The 21,700-nt window shown below is 36.0% G+C and overlaps 1 protein-coding gene across 1 annotated transcript in view; it reads right to left on the reverse strand.

The window, feature by feature from the left end:
• Positions 1-21,444: 21,444 nt before the first annotated feature.
• KHDRBS2 (KH RNA binding domain containing, signal transduction associated 2) overlaps positions 21,445-21,700 on the reverse strand; it is a 713,320-nt gene continuing 713,064 nt past the window's right edge. The window contains exon 9 of the mRNA XM_007186974.2: positions 21,445-21,542. Coding sequence (XP_007187036.1) covers positions 21,445-21,542 — 98 coding nt within the window. The remainder of the gene's footprint in view (positions 21,543-21,700) is intronic.

Genomic DNA, 21,700 nt, shown 5'->3' on the forward strand with positions numbered 1-21,700 from the left:
CCCCAGACAGGAACTGAATTTTCCCCAGATGGAACCAAAAGTTTCTCAGAGGGACAAGGTCCAAGGGGTCTCAGACTATATGCCAGAGGATTTACCCAGGTTCTGGTAGCAGTGTTGCAACATCAGACACTATCTTTCTCCTTCCCCCAAATAATTCCTCAGATTAGGAATTTCAGGCTGGCTGAGACAGGAGGAAGAAGGGCATGTCCTCAAGCCAAAAGTGGCCTTGGCAGCTGCAAGGATGTTCCCTCTTCTGCTGCTCACTCCCGCCTCAGAGTTCTGACTACCAGGATCGGGTATGACCAGGACTTAGCCTTTCCAGGCAAGGGTCCCAGGTGATCTGCCCTCTAAAGGAATTCTCCTACTCTCCACTCCTTCAAAAGGGACTGGTGTGGAGAAAACCTTGGGGCATCCAGTCAAGCCAGGGGACCCTTCTGGAGCCATCCCTAAGTCAGCCCCATGTTGGGTGCCAAAATTTGAAGCCAAATCCAACCTCTGTACCCCTACACTGAATAAAATCTCAGAGACAGAGTTTTGGGTGATGTAGTAAAGAATAGCTTTGTTCCTTTGCCAGGTAAAGGGGGCCACAGCAGGCTAATGCCCTCAAAACTGTGTCCCAACCCAGGGGGGGTTGTGAGGGGTTTTATAGTCAAGGGGCGGGGTTGCTGATGAGGATCAGGTTGCATGTAGGACCCACATTACTTCAATCATCTGGTGTCAGGTGATGATGGGCAAACTGTGACCTCTGGAATGAAGAGTGCTTCATCAAGTAGTTAACATCTTCCATTTGGTGGGGGCTTTAGATGTGCAAAAGAGCTCAGATATTGTTATGTGTATCCCTTGAGGGGGAACCAGGACCCTGCCCCAAGGCTGCACTATTGTTTTTCAGCTGCTCCTCCCTTGTCTCTGCATCCTCTTCCCTTCCTCATTAGCAAGTGTTTAAACCTGCCTGTTAGTACTCAGGGAAGGTCATGGAAGCTGAATGAAGCCTATTTCCTGTAATCAAAGAAATGGGGGACACAGAAAGGCTTTTGTGCCCAGGAGCCCCATAGGGTCCTGCTGGGTTTCATTTGTACATTGAAGGCAATTAAAAATAAATAAAACAACTACTATATTTAGGAACAAATAATCTGATAAATTAATTAAATTTTTGTGTTGTCTGTGGTCTTACTAAGAATAAAAATATTAGTTATAAATACAAATCATTTAAGAATTGAGGTATGTGTCATTTCTATAAAATTTCAATAAATTGACTAAATACAGCAGTGATATATTAATGCTAACAATCATGGTTACTTTGAGTGAAAAGGTATATTTCTACTGTAGCAATAATGAAGTCTAATTAGAAAATAAATAAAATGAAGCATTTATAGTATATTTTAACAAGCTAAAATCAAATTCAGCCAAAGAAGAGAAGGAAATAATGCCCAATTGATATCTACTAAATATCATTATCAAATAATCTATCTGTATAAATAAATACTTGTCTTAGAAAAGCTGCAGTGTAGCGTAATTTTACTTTTTTTGGTGTGGGCATTGCAGACATAATTAAAGTCATCACTCATTTATTCTGCATTTCTAGACCCTTCTTTCTTTTACATTGGGGGAGGGAGGCAGCAAGGATTATCTCATCACAAACATATGTATTCATTTCACTGTTTGCAACTTTGGTGCCATATCTCATTTATATAATGTGCACTAATATTTTAATTAGTCACTTATGCTTAATAAAAAGGTGCATTTCCTGATCTCAGCAGTGCACCAGAAATCTGCGATGTCTGAGCACACCACTACAGGAAGTGTATAACACAGGCCAGCTATCTGACCACAGAAAGAAGATTTCAGTAACTCATATCAAATTCAAAAATGAGGTTTGACCTGAAACAGAGTAAGCCTAAGACTCTCAAATATGCTGGTATTTTATTGGAAAAGTAGTTAGAATATTTTCTATACAGTGTAATGCAGCAGATTAATTGAAAAACAGTAAAATCTGTATTGACTGGCCATGCCTTAAAGGAGTTAGAATATTTTCTATACAGTGTAATGCAGCAGATTAATTGATAAACAATAAAATCTGTGTTGACTGGCCATGCATTGCTTCAACAGTGGGTCTGTGACAAAGAGATATTTCTGGGTCCATTCAATACATTTTAATAATAAAGGTGGACAGAGATAAATTGGACGAAATAGCAGAATCCTTCTAGATGACTACATTCTATGGAAGAATCCCAACCTTTTGCACAGTTAAATGAAATTGTTTATTAAATTAAATCAAGATCAACTGCTGAGGGAGACCTTCAAGATGGTGGAGGAGTAAGACGTAGAGGTCACCTTCCTCCCCACAAATACATCAGAAATACATCTACCAGTGGAACAACTCCTACAGAACACCTACTGAAAGCTGGCAGAAGACCTCACACTTGCCCAAAGGCAAGAAACTCCCCACTTACCTGGGTAGGGCAAAAGCAAAAAGGAAAAACAAAGACAAAAGAGTAGGGACAGGACATGCACCTCAGGGAGGGAACTGTGAAGGAGGAAAAATTTCCACACACTAGGAAGCCCCTTCACTTGCAGACATGGGGGGGGGGGTGGTAGGGGAAGCTTCAGAGCCACGGAGGAGAGTGCAGCAACAGGGGTGCAGAGGGCAAAGCAGAGAGATTCCCACACAGAGGATGGGTGCCAACCAGCACTCACCAGCCTGACAGGCTTGTCTGCTCACCCTCCGGGGTGGGTGGGGGCTGGGAGCTGAGGCTCAGGCTTCCAAGGAAATATCCCAGGGTGAGGACTGGGGTTGGCTGCGTGAACACAGCCTGGAGGGGGCTAGTGCACCACAGCTGGCTGGGAGTGTGTCCAGGAAAAGTCTGGACCTGCCTAAGTGGCAAGAAACCATTGCTTCAGGGTGTGCAAGGAGAGGTGATTCAGAGCACCCCATAAATGAGCTCCAGAGATGGGTGCGAGCCACGGCCATCAGTGCGGACACCAGAGACAGGCACAAAATGCTAAGGCTGTTGCTGCAGCCACCAAGAAGCCTGTGTGCAAGTACAGGTCACTATCTACACCTCCCCTCCCAGGAGTCTGTGCAGCCCCCCGCTGCCAGGGTCCCATGATCCAGGGACAACTTCCCCAGGAGAACACATGGTGTACCTCAGGCTGTTCCAATGTCATGCTGGCCTCTGCCACCGTAGGCTTGCCCTGCATTCTGTACCCGTTGCTCTCCACCAGCCTGAGTGAGCCAGAGACCCCTAACCACCTGCTACTTTAACTTAAACTTGTCTGAGCGAAGAGCCTGCACCCTCAGGTGACCTACACACACAGGTGGTGCCAAATCCAAAGCTGAACCCCAGGAGCTGTTTGAACAAAGAAGAAAAAGGGAAATTTCTCCCAGCAGGCTCAGGAGCAGTGGATTAAATCTCCACAATCAACTTGATGTACCCTGCATCTCTGAAATAGTGTACAGACAATGAATCATCCCAAAATCGAGGCGGTTGACTTTGGGAGCAACTGTAGACTCGGGGTTTGTTTTCTGCCTCCAATTTGTTTCTGGTTTTATCTTTATCTTAGTTTAGTATTTAGAGTTTATTATCATTGGTAGATTTGTTTATTGATTTGGGTGCTCTCTTCCTTTTTTTAATATATAGATATATATATTTTTTTCCTTTTTCTCTTTTTGTGAGTGTGTATATGTATGCTTCTTTGTGTGCTTTTCTCTGTATAGCTTTGCTTTTACCATTTGTCCTAGGGTTCTGTCTGTCCTTTTTTTTTTTTTTTTTTAGTATAGTTTTAGCACTTGTTATCATTAGTGGATTTTTTTTAGGTTTGGTTGCTCTCTTCTTTCCTTCTTTCTTTTCATTTATTACTTTTTATTTTTTTTATTTTTAATATTTTTTTACTTTTTATTTTAATAACTTTATTTTATTTTAATCTTTCTTTCTTTCTTTCTTTCTTTCTTTTCTTCCTCCCTTTTCTTTGGAGCCATGTGGCTGACAGTGTCTTTGTGCTCTGGCTGGGTGTCAAGCCTGTGTCTCTGAGGTGGGAGAGCCGAGCTCAGGACATTGGTCCACCAGAGACCTCCAGGATCTACATAATATCAAACAGCAAAAGCTCTCCCAGAGATCTCCATCTCAGTGCTAAGACCCAGGTCCACTCAATGACCACCAAGCTACAGTGCTGCACACCCTTTGCCAAACAACTAGAAAGACAGGAACACAACCCCACCCATCAACAGAGAGACTGCCTAAAATCATAATAAGGTCACAGACACACCAAAACACACCACAGGACACTTTCCTGCCCACCAGAAAGACAAGATCCAGCCTCATCCACCAGAACACAGGCACCAGTCCCCTCAAACAGGAAGACTACACAAGCCAATGAACCAACCTTAGCCACTGGGGGCAGATACCAAAAACAATGGGAAATACAAACCTGCAGCCTGCAAAAAGGAGACCCCAAACACAGTAAGTTAAACAAAATGAGAATGCAGAGAAACACACAGCAGATGAAGAAGCAAAGTAAACACCCACCAGACAAAACAAATGAAGAAGAAATAGGCAGTCTACCTGAAAAAGAATTCAGAGTAATAATAGTAAAGATGATCAAAAATATTGGAAATAGAATGGAGAAAACACAAGAAACGTTTAACAAAGACCTAGAAGAACTAAGGGGCAAACAAACAATGATGAACAACACAATAAATGAACTAAAAAATTCTTTAGAAGGAATCAATAGCAGAATAACTGAGTCAGAAGAATGGATAAGTGAACTGGAAGAGAAAACAGGGTAAATAACTACCACAGAGCAGAAGAAAAAAGAATGAAAAGAATTGAGGACAGTCTCAGAGATCCCTGGGACAACATGAAATGTACCAACATTTGAATTATAGGGGTCCCAGAAGAAAAGAAAAAGAAATAGACTGAGAAAATACTTGAAGAGATTATACTTGAAAACTTCCCTAATATGGGAAAGGAAATAGTCAATCAAGTCCAGGAAGTGCAGAGAGTCCCATACAGGATAAATCCAAGGAGAAACATGCCAAGACACATATTAATTAAACTATCAAAAATTAAATACAAAGAAAAAATACTAAAAGCAGGAAGGGAAAAACAGCAAATAACATACAAGGGAATCCAAATAAGGTGAACAGCTGATCTTTCAGCAGAAACTCTGCAAGCCAGAAGTGAGTGGCAGGACATATTTAAAGTGATGAAAGGGAAAAACCTAGAACCAAGATTACTGTACCCAGCAAGGATCTCATTCAGACTCAACAGAGAATTTAAAACCTTTACAGATAAGCAAAAGCTAAGAGAATTCAGCACAACCAAACCAACTTTACAACACATGTTAAAGGAACTTCTCTAGGCAGGAAGCACAAGACAAAGAAAAGACCTATAATAACAAACCCACAACAATTAAGAAAATGAAAATAAGAACATACATATCAATAATAACCTTAAATGTAAATGTATTAAATGCTCCAACCAAAAGAGATAGACTGGCTGAATGGATACAAAAACAAGACCCGTATATATACTGTCTACAACAGACCCACTTCAGACCTAGAGACACATACAGACTGAAAGTGAGAGGATGGAAAAAGATATACCATGCAAATGGAAATCAAAAGAAAGCTGGAGTAGCAGTTCTCATATCAGAAAAAATAGACTTTAAAATAAAGACTATTACCAGAGACAAAGAAGGACACTACATAATGATCAAGGGATCAATCCAAGAAGAAGATATAACAATTGGAAATATTTATGCACCCAACTTAGGAGCACCTAAATACATATGGCAAATGCTAACAGCCATAGAAGGGGAAATCGACAGTAACACAATCATAGTAGGGGACTTTAACACCCCAATTTCACCAGTGTACAGATCACCTAAAATGAAAATAAATAAGGAAACACAAGCTTTAAATGATACAGTAAACTAGATGGACTTAATTGATATTAATAGGACACTCCATCCAAAAACAGCAGAATACACTTTCTTCTCAAGTGCTCATGTAACATTCTCCAGGATAGATCATATCTTGGGTCACAAATCAAGCCTTGGTAAATTTAAGACAATTGAAATCGTATCAAGTATCTTTTGTTACCACAACGCTATGAGACTAGATATCAATTACAGGAAAAATCTGTAAAAAATACAAACACATGGAGGCTAAACAATATGCTACTAAATAACCAAGAGATCACTGAGGAAATCAAAAAATACCTAGAAACAAATGACAATGAAAACATGACGACCCAAAACCTATGGATGTAGCAAAACAGTTCTAAGAGGGAGGTTACAGCAATATAATCCTATCTCAAGAAACAAGAAGTATCTCAAATAAACAACCTAACCTTACACCTAAAACAATTAGAGAAAGAAGAACAAAAAACCCAAAATTAGCAGAAGGAAAGACATCATAAAGTTCAGATCAGAAATAAATGAAAAAGAATGAAGAAAACAGTAGCAAAGATCAATAAAGCTAAAAGCTGGTTCTTTGAGAAGATAAACAAAATTGATAAACCATTAGTCAGACTCATCGAGAAAAAAAGGGAGAAGACTCAAATCAGTAGAATCAGAAATGAAAAGGAGAAGTAACAACTGACACTGCACAAATACAAAGGACCATGAGAGATTACTACAAGCAACCATATGCCAGTAAAATGGACAACCTGGAGAAATGGACAAATTCTTAGAAAAGCACAACCTTCCGAGACTGAACCAGGAAGAAATAGAAAATATGAACAGACCAATCACAAGCACTGAAGTTGATACTGTGATTAAAAATCTTCTAACAAACAAAAGCCCAGGACCAGATGGCTTCACAGGCGAATACTATCAAACATTTAGAGAAGAGCTAACACCTATCCTTCTCAAACTCTTCCAAAATATAGCAGAGGGAGGAACACACCCAAACTCATACTACGAGGCCACCATCACCCTGATACCAAAACCAGACAAAGACGTCACAAAGAAAGAGACTACAGCCCAATATCACTAATGGACATAAATGCAAAAATCCTCAGCAAAATACAAACAAACAGAATCCAACAGCACATTAAAAGGATCATACACCATGATCAAGTGGGGTTTATCTCAGGAATGCAGGGATTCTTCAATATATGCAAAACAATGGGATAAACCATATTAACAAATTGAAGGAGAGAAACCATATGATCATCTCAATAGATGCAGAATAAGCTTTCGACAAAATTCAACACAAATTTATGATAAAAACCCTCCAGAAAGTAGGCATAGATGGAACTTACATCAACATAATAAAGGCCATATATGACAAACCCACAGCCAACATCGTTCTCAATAGTGAAGTACTGAAACTATTTACTCTAAGATCAAGAACAAGACAAGGTTGTCCACTCTCATAACTATTAGTCAACATAGTTTTGCAAGTTCTAGTCTCAGCAATCAGAGAAGAAAAAGAAATAAAAGACATTCAAATCAGAAAAGAAGAAGTAAAGCTGTCACTGTTTGCAGATGACAGGATACTATACATAGAGAATCCTAAAAATGCTACCAGAAAACTACTAGAGCTAATAAATGAATTTGTAAAGTAGCAGGATACAAAATTAATGCACAGAAATCTCCTGCATTCCTATACCCTAATGATGAAAAATCTGAAAGAGAAATTAAGCAAACACTCCCATTTACCATTGCAACCAAGAGAATAAAATACCTAGGAATAAACCTACCTAAGGACACAAAAGACCTGTATGCAGAAAACTATAAGACACTGATGAAAGAAATTTAAGATGATACAAACAGATGGAGAGAATTACCATGTTCTTAGATTGGAAGAATCAACATTGTGAAAATGACTATACTACCCAAAGCAATCTACAGATTCAATGCCATCCCTATGAAACTACCAATGACATTTTTCACAGAACTCGAACAAAAAATTTTACAATTTGTATGGAAACACAAAAGACCATGAATAGCCAAAACAATCTTCAGAAAGAAAAATGGATCTGGAGGAATCAGGCTCCCAGACATCAGACTATACTACACAGCTACAGTAATCAAGACAGTATGGTACTGGCACAGAAACAGACAGATAGATCAATGGAACAGGATAGAAAGCCCAGAGATAAACCCACACACATATAGTCACCTTATTTTTGATAAAGGAGGCAAGAATATACAATGGAGAAAAGACAGTGTCTTCAATAAGTGGTGCTGGGATAACTGGATAGCTACATGTAAAGGAATGAAATTAGAACACTCCCTAACACCATACACAAAAATAAACTCAAAATGGATTAAAGACCTAAATATAAGGCCAGACACTATCAAACTCTTAGAGGAAAACATAGGCAGAACACTCTGTGACATCAATCTCAGCAAGATCCTTTTTGATCCACCTCCTAGAGGAATGGAAATAAAAACAAAAATAAATAAATGGGACCTAATGAAACTTAAAAGCTTGTGCACAGCAAAGGAAACCATTAACCAGACTAAAAGACAACCCTCAGAATGGGAGAAAATATTTGCAAATGAAGCAACTGACAAAGGATTAATCTCCAAAATCTACAAGCAGCTCATGCAGCTCAATATCAAAAACACAAACAACCCAATACAAAACTGGGCAGAAGACTAAATAGACATTTCTCCAAAGAAGATATACAGATTGCCTACAAACACATGTAAGGATGCTCAATGTCACTAATCATTAGAGAAATGCAAATGAAAACTACAATGAAGTATCACCTCACATTGGTCAGAATGTCCAGCATCAAAAATTCTACAAACAATAAATTCTGGAGAGGGTGTGGAGAAAAGAGAACCCTCTTGCACTGTTGGTGGGAATGTAAATTGATACAGCCACTCTGGAAAACAGTATGGAGATTCCTTAAAAAACTAAAAATAGAACTACCATACGACCTAGCAATCCCACTAATGGGCATATATCCTGAGCAACATAATTCAGAAAGAGTCATGTACCACAATGTTCATTGCAGCTCCATTTACAATAGCCAGGAGATGTAAGCAACCTAAGTGTTCATTGACAGATGAACGGATAAAGAAGATGTGGCACATATATACAATGGAATATTACTCAGCCATAAAAAGAAACGAAATTGAATTATTTGTAGTGAGGTGGATGGACCTATAGACTGTCATACAGAGTGAAGTAAGTCAGAAAGAGAAAAGCAAATACCGTATGCTAACACATATAAATGGAGACAAAAAAAAAAGTTTCTGAAGAACGTAAGAGCAAGACAAGCATAAAGATGCATACGTAGAGAATGGACTTGAGGACACGGGAAGTGGGAATGATAAGCTGGGACAAAGTGAGAGTGGCATGGACATATATACACTACCAAATGTAAAATAGATAGCTAGTGGGAAGCAGCCGCATAGCACAGGGAGGTCAGCTCGGTGCTTTGTGACCACCTAGAGGGGTGGCATAGGGAGGGTGGGAGGGAGATGCAAGAGGGAGGAGATATGGGGATATATGTATACGTATAGCTGATTCACTTTGTTATAAAGCAGAAACTAACACATCATTGTAAAGCAATTATACTCCAATAAAGTTGTTTAAAAAAAAAGAAAGATCAACTGCTGATCTGTTTAATTTAGATTCAGATCGTCTGGAATCTTTTCCTCAAAACAAGGTGCTTGGTGTCAAATTAGGAAATTTCAGTGACTCTTTTGGTCTTTGCAAACCAAGCCAAAATTAGATTTTGAAACTCGCATGGCATTTAAAAATCTCAATTATCCAATATTCTTAAAGTCCATTTTTAAAAAAAATTAAGATGGATGGATGATAATATGCTAATTCTTCTCTAGTGATGGAATAATTACCCATTTTTTTGTATTCAAGTTCTTAGAATCAGAGATGCTAAGGAACTGGAGTCACAATCTTGATGTATTATAAATAAAAATTAGAATGCTTCTATTGATTTTTCTTAATTTCAATCTATCCTCTTCCAACTAAAATCAGAAAAATCATTACTTCATTTCAATATTACCAATTTACTGTACACTTTTTTATCCATTAGGATCTTGATTTTGAGTAATTTCATATGCATCACACACCAATATGCTGTTTTTTAAATTATTTAATATTATGGCATGTTTTTAGGAGAAGGCATCTAACTGTTAATTATTAAAGTTCTGAGTAAATATTTATATATATGTAAAAGTAAATCTCAAAAATTTTGGTTAAGTTAGAATGTGTTTTATTAAAAGATGTTTAATAATTACTTCACATGAGCAGTGTCCTCTCTCATACAACCCAATCTCTCTTCCACCACTGGACACAACCACTTACAAAAATGAGATGGTTAGTTAATTTGGAGAGGTTAATATTTCAGACCAAGTCGTGTGGTTTTGCACAAACCTCTTAACCCGTCGAAGTTTTATTACCTTATATTTAAAATCAGAATAGGAAAATTTGGCCTGTTTTCTTCATAGAGCTGTTGTGATAATTAAATCAATATTATCTTAAATTTTTTAAAGTAGCAATGCATATAAAGGTAGATAGATATGCATATGTATGTATGTACATATAATGTCATACACAATATTAGCATTTTGCAAATAAATCAATATAATTTCCATATATCATAAATAGTACATAAGAAATATGATTAGAAAAATATGGAGGCAAATTGATGTTTATTCATTTAGTTGTATTTGCTAAATGCCTCCCATCTATTTTGGATCAATATACTAGATTGATCCAAAGATTAAAAAGTTAAGCCTTTTCCTACGAGGGCTCCAATTTTTGCTACAAGAGAGGTAAAGCCTGACTGTTCTTTCCCAAAACATTTCTCGAACATCTTCAAACCAGGATGCTGCACTTGATGACAGTTTTTCTTTATGTGGCAGCTAGCAATGCACTTAGCTCAGTGGACTATTTGGCATTCACTGAATATGTTTTAGCTGTAAATTGTCATAAGGCCACTTTCTTTTGAACCTATTTCATTTAGTCACAGGCTCTCATTTCTAGTCTCATTTTCAGGTAAAAGTGTTTCCTTGAAGGATATAATTAACGGGTAGATTTAGAAATGGAAAACTATGTAGATTTGGTAAGTCATTTGGATATTACTAAAAATACAAAAACACCTTGGACTTAAATCCTGAAAGAATTAATTAATGGTCTTCTCCTACTTCTGAGCAATCAAATCAACTCATGACCAAGTTTTACTTATTAGTAATTAACGTTTATGATGCCCTATTTTAGATATCTCCCTAATAATCTCAGCACAAGAAACAAACAATTCTTATTGAGAAAACATATGCTTCCAACAGGGTCTATTGTTTTACTCATAGTATGGTATACCAAACTACAGATTTTTTAAAATATAGGTTCAAAGACAGTATCTCTCAAACATCAATATGTTTGAGAGCAATGTGATAAAACTATTTTGTCATACCCTTGAATTATAGATTTAGTAGTCCTATATTTTAAATATCTCTGAACAATTCTAAAGCTCCATATATGTAATTTGTAATTTTCTAAAAGCACAAACTGGTACAAATTTTTGTTCTTTACTCAACATTGGACATGTAGAAATTTTCTTGAAGTGGTAAAAAAAGAAACTCTGCTGGTGGAAGTGAAGGGAAAATGCAATGGTCCACAAGAGTGACTGTTCTGAGACAGACAACAGACATTTCAGACACATGCAATAGCTAAGTATTCTGTATTTGCTGTAGAAGCAAAGCATGTTTTTAATTTCTAAAGTTATTGCCTTATGTGATAAATTGCACATGATTGTGACTTATGAGAATTTTCAGATGTCAAGACACTCCATTCTTTAAGGTTATAAGGGGTGAGTTATCTTTTGTTTTTCATGTTGCTACCTGTTTTGTCATAGTACTTCTAATGGGTCTTTCTCAGCCTTTCAGCTACATTTCTTTCTAAATCTATTTTTTTCCTTATTCTCATGTTCACTTTCATTTTGGTAACCTATTATTAAGTTTAATAAAATATAAATACATTATACATTTAAATGGTATATATCCTCTATATAGGACAAGACATAGTAAAGGAAAACTACATTTTATTTTTGCAGTCACACAGATTGAGACAAATCAATACAATAGAGCATGCTGTTAGTAAACAAGTAAGTGACCATGACTATTTTTCTAGACATATATTTTTCCAGTTTGTTTTCATTTTTCATTGAAGTTTTATGTCAACCTCCATGAAGGCTACATTCTATACTTAGATACACATAACTTCCATTTAATCAATGGTAAGATGTGCAGATAAATATAGTCAGGCACAACCTATAGTCAAGGTTATTATGCAAGACACATTTTCTAGATTATTCAGGAAAAAGAGATATTCTGAATATTTTGGCTTATGCATATAGAGGTATTCAGAAATTTATCATCAGACTTCAAATTTAATACTGATCTTGGCAGTATTCATAGTAAAAGGGTTTACTCTAATTCCTTTTTACTAGCTTGATGAATGAATTACATATCTGCATTTTGGTTTCCTCTAAAATTTAGTTTACTACATAAAATGTGATCAAAGTCAGAAGGGACAGTAGAGTGTAGGAGTTGAGGATGAAGTCTCTGGGTTTAGAGTCCAAGCCACTGGCCAGTGTGACCTTGGGTGGGTTACTTTGCCTCTCAGGCTCAGTGTCCTCATTCAGAAAATGAGAATGCCCAAGAACTTATGTCATAGGGCTGTTGAGAAAATATATGAAGTAAATCCTAAAGATACAGTGTTTGACGTGTATTATGTATCCATTCCACTTTTGCAAATACCTCTTTATTCACATTATTCTTGCTATTGAAATAGTTATACAAACATGGCTAGTCTTTTGTTTCTAGCTGTATTTCAATGTGAGCAATATATGTGCAACATTATTATAAGATTCTTGTGTATAAACATGTAATACATGTTATGAAGATACCCAATACATGCTTCCTTATGACTATAATGATGAGGATTTTTAAAACTGTGTTCTAAAGCCTACATTATCTGGTTTCAGTAAAGAATATTTTTAAAATGTCTAAGCTGCAAATTGATTTCAGTAATATGAATGTATTTATGGATTAATCTAGCTTCTATTTACACATTTGATACATACCATGAAGATACTTTAAAGTTAAAATTTTTAGTCAAGGAAAAATACCTTGGGAAAGAATATTAACTAAATTTGGGGAAGATATACGTATGATTTTTCTTTACATGCCTCACAGTTCTATGAGTATGTACTATTATTATTATTTTTTTTTACCCATTTTACCTACAAGAAAACTGAACCTCAAAAAGTGAAAGTAAGTTTGCTTACACTCTAGAGCATGTGCTGTGGGTTAACATTTCATAGTGTAACAATACAACTTTAATTCTCCACACAAATCAACCTTATGGAAATGGGTCACTTTTTCACAAAAGAACAAAATTCATCTCACCTCTGAAAATTAAAATGGCACTTCTGGATAAAGCAGAATCTCACTGCAAATGAATAAATAAGTAACAAGCAGTTGAGGAATGGAGGAAGGAGAGAAGGGAAAGAAGATGAAAAAAATCAGAAGGAATATAAACCAACGTATTAACAGAGTTATCTCTGAAGAGTAGGATTATAGAATTTTGATTTTTACATTACATATTTACATTATACAGTATAATTTTTTAACCCTGAATATGGATTAATTTTGTAACTTAAAAAAGGAGACAGTACTTAAAAAAAAAGAACCCCTTCCCCCAAATTACCAATTCACTGGCAATTCTGCCATATTGTAAGACAACCATTATTTGTACCTGAATGATTTACTCACAAGAAATGAAGAAAGGTTTTTAAGAAGTTAAACCAATTTGTACTTTGTTTGAAGTTATCAGTAATTAAAGGGTTTCATAGAAGTTTACCTGATGGATTACTTATTTTAAAAACTATTGCCTTAAAAGAAGGCAACATACCTAATATTTGTTCTAAATAAGTATTGGCCAATAAATACATTTATATTCTTAAACCTCCAAGAAGAAAGTGGAAAGAAACAGTTTAAAAATTCAGCATTAATTCCATTATGAAGATTATCTTTATGCAACATGTAAATATAATCTTCCCTGCTTAAGGACATTTAAAACTGGCTTCCTTCCAGTCATAGACACTATGAACTGATCTTTGTGAATTCCATTAAGAGGATTATTTATTTATTATTTTAAGGTTTATATTTTGGAATAGAGAACTTAGACTAATTGAAGACATTTTCTTACCTATTTCATCGCCTTATACATTACAGCTAAGAAATCAAGATTTTGTGACCAGTAGGTTATACATAAATGTTATTATTTTTCTGTTTTAATTAAATGTGATTTTGTTTTCTTTTCATATTTTATGGTTTACAATGAGCATGCATTGGTTTAATAATTAACACAACATTTTTTAATGTGGGGGCCCTGTTGTATAGATTGGACAGCATTCCTTTCCTTAGAGTCATCAATTAATTGTTTTTCTCTTTGTCTTCTCACATCCCATGTACCGTTGGGAAAATGACAGAGACTTTGAGAAGGAAGGGGTGAGATGATATCAGAAAAGGTTGAAAAATGTCCTGATGTCAAAAAAGGCAGGCTGTAAGGTCAGAATACAGGAAATGTGGTGCCCCTTTGTGAGGGCAGACAGAGACTGAGACAGGAGGGAGGGAACATTTTCCTGCTGGTGGAAGTCATCCTGAGAGGCATCAAGGTGACAGGAAACCTGTGTGTAGTGGTGACATTTGCTTCCAGAGAGGTTCTAAGAGGAGGATCCAAGAGTCTCCAAATTTCTCTTGGAAATAGATCATTCTCTATATCCCACTGTGAAGTATAAAATATAGTGAAACAGAAACTTGAACAAAATAAGCGTTTAGCAGTTTGTTACCAATTTTTAAGATGACTCGTTCTGTACTTGTTTTTGGTAAAGGCAGAGAAGCTAGCTGTTGTTAAGGCATCCAGTGGTGTATGACTCAGACAACTTCCTCTCCTATTTTCTCAATTTCTCTCACAGTAAAGTGTAAGGGACTGAGATATAAAACAGCATATCAAGCAGAGTGACCTTATTACCCACTGTAAATAATCTTTTGAGTACCAATTAATCAATTCTAAGTAAAGAGACTAGAAAATTAATCTTCATGATGGATATTGAAGACCCGTGCCTGCCAGTCAACAAGAACAACTATCTTACTGTTAAATCAGATATTTTAATAGAAAACTAGAATGTCCAGGCAAATGCCACACATTATATTGACAACAGGAAATGCTTTGTTTTAAAATATTTAACATTGAGTGATAGCTTCACTCTGTGTTCTTAACACATGACTGCATGGTTTATACAAAGATGTTTCTGATTTGAATTGACACTCTCATACTTTAAAGCAGAGTTCTGATTTACAGACTGAAGAATAAAAGCATGAAATTTCTTTTATGCTTATTTAACCACGTGAGGGTTTTTTTAATGTTAAAATATAACTTAGATTATAAATGAATCCATTTGTTCTACAAAAGACTGTAACATTCACCTCTATTTTCTATGATGGAACTTTTGACAGAATGACAAATTTGAGGAAAGATCAAAGTAGATGAACTTCAAGCTAAAATATTTTATCTTTTTTTTTTTTTTTTTTTTTAGTTAGGATTCATCAAGTTGCTACAGAACAGAAATTATGTTATGGCTACCTGAGATTTTAGATTCACTTTTTTTTTAATACATCTTTATTGGAGTATAATTGCTTCACAGTGCTATGTTAGTTTCTGTTGTACAACAAAGTGAATCAGCCACATGCATTCATATATCCCCATATCCCCTCCCTCTTGAGCCTCCCTCCCACCCTCCCTATCCCACCCCTCTAGGTTGTTGCAAAGCACCGAGCTGATCTCCCTGTGCTATGAGTCAAATTCATTAAAAGTTGGAAATCATGATAGCATTTTGGAAAATGTATGAGTTATAAAATTTTGTTTTAAACATTGGTTTTCCTATATACTAGTAGTGTGACATTAGCTAAGCCTCTGAACTTCAACTTCTTCTTCTGTAAAACAGGGTTAACTGTGCTTCCTTTGAAAGCTTGTTGTAAGGATTACAGGGGTTCCATGTATGTCTTTATGTGAAAATTCTAGTACCTTGCCTGGTATGTATGCTCAGAAAACTGATGGCTTCATTATTATTATTGTTGTTATTATTCTTTGGCCTCATACAGAACACAAATAATGTAATCAGTTTTGTAAATTACCATTCAATTGGATATTTGCAATTATTCACTGCATAATTTTTTGCAGTAAAAATTAAACCTTTCAATGGAATCTGCAAGAGTGGCAAACAGATGAAGTTTTCAGTTAACAGTTTTTTGATATTGAAAAAATACTTGATATTCAACCAATTTGACAGATTACTGATCACTGTTTTCTATTCCCTTTAAAACCCCCAAAAGTAGACAAACTTCTATATTATATTAGCCAAGAGACAAAGAGATAAAGAAAATGCTATATAATTAAATGGTTACATTTTTAAGGGACATTTGTGGTTTCAAAGTACAAGCCTATATACTTTTAAGTGAAAAACTAAAGAAACAAGTGTAATATTTTAATAATATAGTTTAAAAAGCAATTTCCTTTAAAGGAATTCATGAAAACCTTTAACATGTCATTCTGTGACTAATTTATTTAAAAACTGTTAGTGCTTCAATTGTTATTAAGCTAAATGGCCTTAGTTCCATTAATATACTGAAAGTGAAAATCATCTAAATATTAAAAATAAGACCTAAAAGTACTTAAAAGTACTATTTGGTCTCATAAATGGCATCAAACTGATTCTGATTTAATCATACTGGAGTGTAGTAAAACTTTTTTGGACATATATAAGCAGGTATAAAGACTTTCTTACTCATTAATGTCTACTGTCCAAACTAGCAACCTTTTTTGAGTTCCCTGTTGTCATAGGATCATTATAGTATACCAAGAGCTACAGCATTATCTGAAAGAATGTCTGGAGTATGCACACAAATAATGTCAACTGTAATTTAAAAACCTTATACCATGTAACTTGCACAGATGAATGTCAGACATGAGAATAACTATACAGACACTGGCTCTAGAACTGGCATGGTACCTGTTTCTGCCATCTTTGGGAGCCAGCATTTTGAAATTAGAGGGGACATGATTTCGTGAAGGGATCCAATGGGACCAGTGTCACTGACAAGAGAAGAAAGCTCCCTCCAGCTGGGCAAATGTTCACTGTTGGGGCCACACTGAACAGTTTTCATCCTATCAAAGGTTTCTGCTGAGAGGCCACTAACTTAGGGAAATTCTCATTCCCTGTTGCTAGAGAAACCTACTGTATTCACTTCTGATTATTTTATGAGTTGGGAAAGTTATGTAATAAATGACTGCAATGTATACATAATTATATTTTTCTATACCTCAACTTGATTTCAATCTCAAGTTCCCATACTGCCAGTGGAGAAAAATTATCTCAACCAGTTCAGATTAATTTTGGTCACGGGTTCCCTTGTCAACTCAGGAATTTATTTTCCTCCTCTCTTTTTTTCTGGGTTGGATTTAAATTTTGGAGGTGTTTGTAGCAGGGAGCAGCTGATCTTCTCACCTCTCCACATATACATCTGCATTCTGGTCAGTGTTGGTCCAAGCTGATGCTACTGCTCCTTTCCCCGCCTTCCTGCAGAGGTGACTGTGAGTGGCTCTCTGCCACATCTGCTCCACTCGTGCCAGCATGGGAAAACATTCTATAGAAGCATTTTTCTACAGGATTGCACGTAAAACACACTGAGGTGGGGGAATTCAGTGAAGTCTCCCCAGGCTCCACTTTAGACAAATATTCCCTCTGTGTTCTAAACCTATGGGAGGCTCTTATTGGATAATCGATTTAGTGTACAGACTCAGACTCAAGACCACACTAATGTCTTACACTAATATCTTAGATATTGTTACCTCTTGAGCTTTCTTCTCAGCCTGAACAATGTTTATCTTGTAGATATATGGAGGCACGTGGACAAGAGTCTTTATTTATTGATTTTTGGATAGGAGTCTTTTAAATCTACTGTTTTATGTCCTATTCAGAACCTGCTCAAAATACAAGCTTTTGAAACTCAAAATCCCCTTTCTCACAAATCGTTGTTATTGAACTTCAAAAACTCTTAATTTAAACTCAATAACCAATAATTTTCTCTTCTCTTATTCAGCACTGGTGGTTCTGCTGTGATAGCCCTGCCCTGAGTTAATGCATTGAAAGATCGAGTCTGAATGGTGAGAGACCCATAGGTTATAAAGCAACAATAACAGCAATGATAAAATAATTACAATGGACACAAAAACATATAGATTAATATATCAAAATAGTAACAAACTGCGACTGATTTCTCTGTCATTGCTATACAAGATCAAGCTTATTGTTTAAAAAGGATCAAAGGAGAGTAGTAAGCAGGATACCTGGATTACAAGTTCTTTCTCCCCTTGGAGCCTGCTTCCTGAACTGTCTGGACTCCAAGACCTGACTCAGCCTGTTCTCTTCCCCACGCAGCCCTCCCCTCCACCTCCATGCATAGGCTGCCCCTCTCAGTCCATGGTTCCCTCAGTCTCTGGCCTCCCTCTAGTAATGAGGAATATCCAGGCTCTCTCATCTCTCTCCTATGGCATTTGTTTAACTCTACACTGTATCAGGGATATCTGTGTAGTGATAAGAGGACCAAACCTAGAAGGAGAAAACTTGGATTTTATCCCTGTTTCAAACATCGTGGCAAGACCATTTCAATTCTCAAACCTGTCTGTGGATCTCATAACTGCCCTTGCATTGTTTTCAGTCTGAGGTTTATTGGCTAAAGTTTTCAACTCCTTGTGTACAGAAATCAAGTCTCAATTTCCAATAGTGCTTTGTACTTAGTAAATATTTGCTGAATCAAATAGAATGGCAGATGAGAAACAAAGAATTTACTGATAAATCTAATGGGATAAATGGGAAAAATAATGGTAAGTTTATTTTAGTTGACTAAGTAAATATCATCTTACTGACAAAGGGTAGGCAAGGGGTTGGTTATGGGGCTCCCTTTCCCATCCCCTCCATCTCAGTCAACAATTGTGATTTCCTTTTCTTATGTCTGCAGAATAAAATTTTTGACTCTTTCTCTGCACAATTAAGAAGAGGTAATATATAGTAGTAATATAGGTAATATAGTAGTTCATTGCAAGGAAAAGGGCTGCAGATTAACTATGAATTCACCTTTCTGAATAAGCTCAGAAAGCCTTGCCAGGTAAATACCAAGTTAGATCACTTTCTTTAAAAGAAGATACAAATAACTCAGTTTCTAGACAACAATCTAAACCTTTTTAGTATTTCAACAAGTGGCATTTGGTGTTTTAGCTTACTACATAGCTTCATGTTGCTAAAGATTATCTATCTATGTCAAGATAAAAATAAACTTACCTCTCTCATTCTTAGCCCATCGCACCTGCTATTCAATTATGTGCTCTTTGCTTGTGGGTACCTGAAATAGTAAGAAACAATAGAAAACAAATTAAATATAACTCAATAGCATTTTGTGAAAGGCAAATATTACAAATTTAATTGATGACAGACACACACTTCATAAAACTATTAGCATGCAACTCCAGCTGCAAAAACTGAACAACAATATGCCTAAACTGGTTAGCAGCAAAAAAGTAAACCAATTACATTGACAAAAGCCACCATAAACAAAAAAACTGTATTTAAAAGATGAACAGTTTTGGCATTCATCCCTACCATCGAGTTTTTCACTTTCTTTTTTCCATCAGAATTTAGCTCACGTTTGATGTTAGCAAGAATTGCATTACTATTATTGCTAATTTTAGTTCTGTTTATTACCTTGAGGGTTATATATTGTAAAATAATTTTGGTGCCTCTAGTTAATGTTAATTAGTTCTTTTAATAACCTATAGACCTATTTGTTATGTTTTTGTAGGTTTACTTTTTTAACTATCAGGAACTTAATAACTGAGAATATTTAACATTACTGTTGCATAGGCAAAATTACAGAGTTACTATTAGTGTTACCTGTTTAACGTTTAGTCATCCTTTGAGTCCTGCGACATATTTCCTTAACAATCATCAGCCATCAAGTCTGATAGTCTCAAAAGAATTATCAGCCCTCTAAACTGCCTTCAAGGGCGGTGATATTTAGCACTGAAAATTACAAATAAAGTTTTTGAGGTTGAATAGCAACAACTGGCCAGTGACACTGATGATTTGTTTGTCAAAACAAATTGTTATAAACTACGCAAATGAAGTCCACACACTCCTTTGAGTGAAAATAAAGTGAATCTACGCAATGCTTACATGTTGGATGGGATATTTAATGTGCGGGAAACTCAAAGTTTGAAGAACTAGGCATTTAGACAGTGGTAAGTGGTAATCTTACCTCTTTATACTCCATTACTCTTTCTCACGAGAGACATGCTAATGCAAACAAGTCAACCAGAATTTGTGTTTAGCAAGATAAAGCTTAGAGGATAGTTTAAAATCCATTTATTATTCTAAATCCATTTTTTTCCATTAACATGTTATACATTAGTGTTTACTAACCATGATTCATGTAACAGTTTAGTTTGTTAAGTTTTAAATTATTTAACAACCATAAGTTATTAATACACTTTTAAAGTATTACACAAATATCTTAAAACAGGCTTGGGTTCATTTTTGTAATTTTTAAATAGAAAACATTTTAGGCATCTCTTGAAAAAGAAATAAAGCAGGCATTTAAAGCTAGAAAACAAGTAATTCCAAATTTAGTTTTTACAAAAGTTTTCAGCTTTATTGACAAATTATGGCAAACATATTTGACAAATTGTGGTTTCCTATTTAGAGAAGCTTACACATGGAACTTTATGTGTGTGTGTTTTTCTTTTTTAACAAATACAGGTTAAAACACTAAACAAATTCAGTTAGCTACATACATACAGTAGCTGCTTGTTTTCAACCCCATTAAAACAGCATTTAAAATTAAATTTACAAACTTAATATCGAACAGCTTCATCTAACTAACAGATATTAAAAGACAGGTTAAAACATCTTATCTACAACTTTATTATAGCTAGTTCAAATATCATGTTACAGTTTTTTAGCAACCCTAAACAAAGTTTTTGCTAGTTGATTGAGACTCAAAATCTGTTAACAGATTCATGCTCTTTCTTTAAAAAGAAAGAAAGGAAAAAAAAAATAGATTACATACAACAATGAAAACAACCAAGAGAATATCATCCTACTGAATGGTTTACAGACAATGCTTGCCAATGTTTTTTTTAGTCTGTTTTATAAAATAATACTAATGTCAGTGTCACGCCAACAGTATCAGGGCAATACAAGAAATATATGGGAGCAATCATGAGCAGTTATCCCTAGAATAGGAACAAAGAAAAGGACTATTACTTGTCATGTTGCTGTTTATGTGGAGACCACAGGCTATGAATTGTCTTTGAGGTGAGGTCACAGGAGAGGAGAACCCTCAGTATCTACTATAGGGGTGCTCCCTGTATCCCCCTCGGGCTGACCTTGGTGGTGGTGCCTTCAGACTGGAGCGGGTCATGGCCCATTCTTCTGGTGCTATGAACAAGAGAAAGACAGTAGCATTCACTTGGCTTCACAGTTATCAAAAACAGTTATTTGGGGCTTCCCGGGTGGCGCAGTGGTTGAGAATCTGCCTGCTAATGCAGGGGACGCGGGTTCGAGCCCTGGCCTGGGAGGATCCCACATGCCGCGGA

Source organism: Balaenoptera acutorostrata, chromosome 10 (assembly GCF_949987535.1).
Source record: "Balaenoptera acutorostrata chromosome 10, mBalAcu1.1, whole genome shotgun sequence".
Taxonomy (NCBI): Eukaryota; Metazoa; Chordata; class Mammalia; order Artiodactyla; family Balaenopteridae; genus Balaenoptera; species Balaenoptera acutorostrata.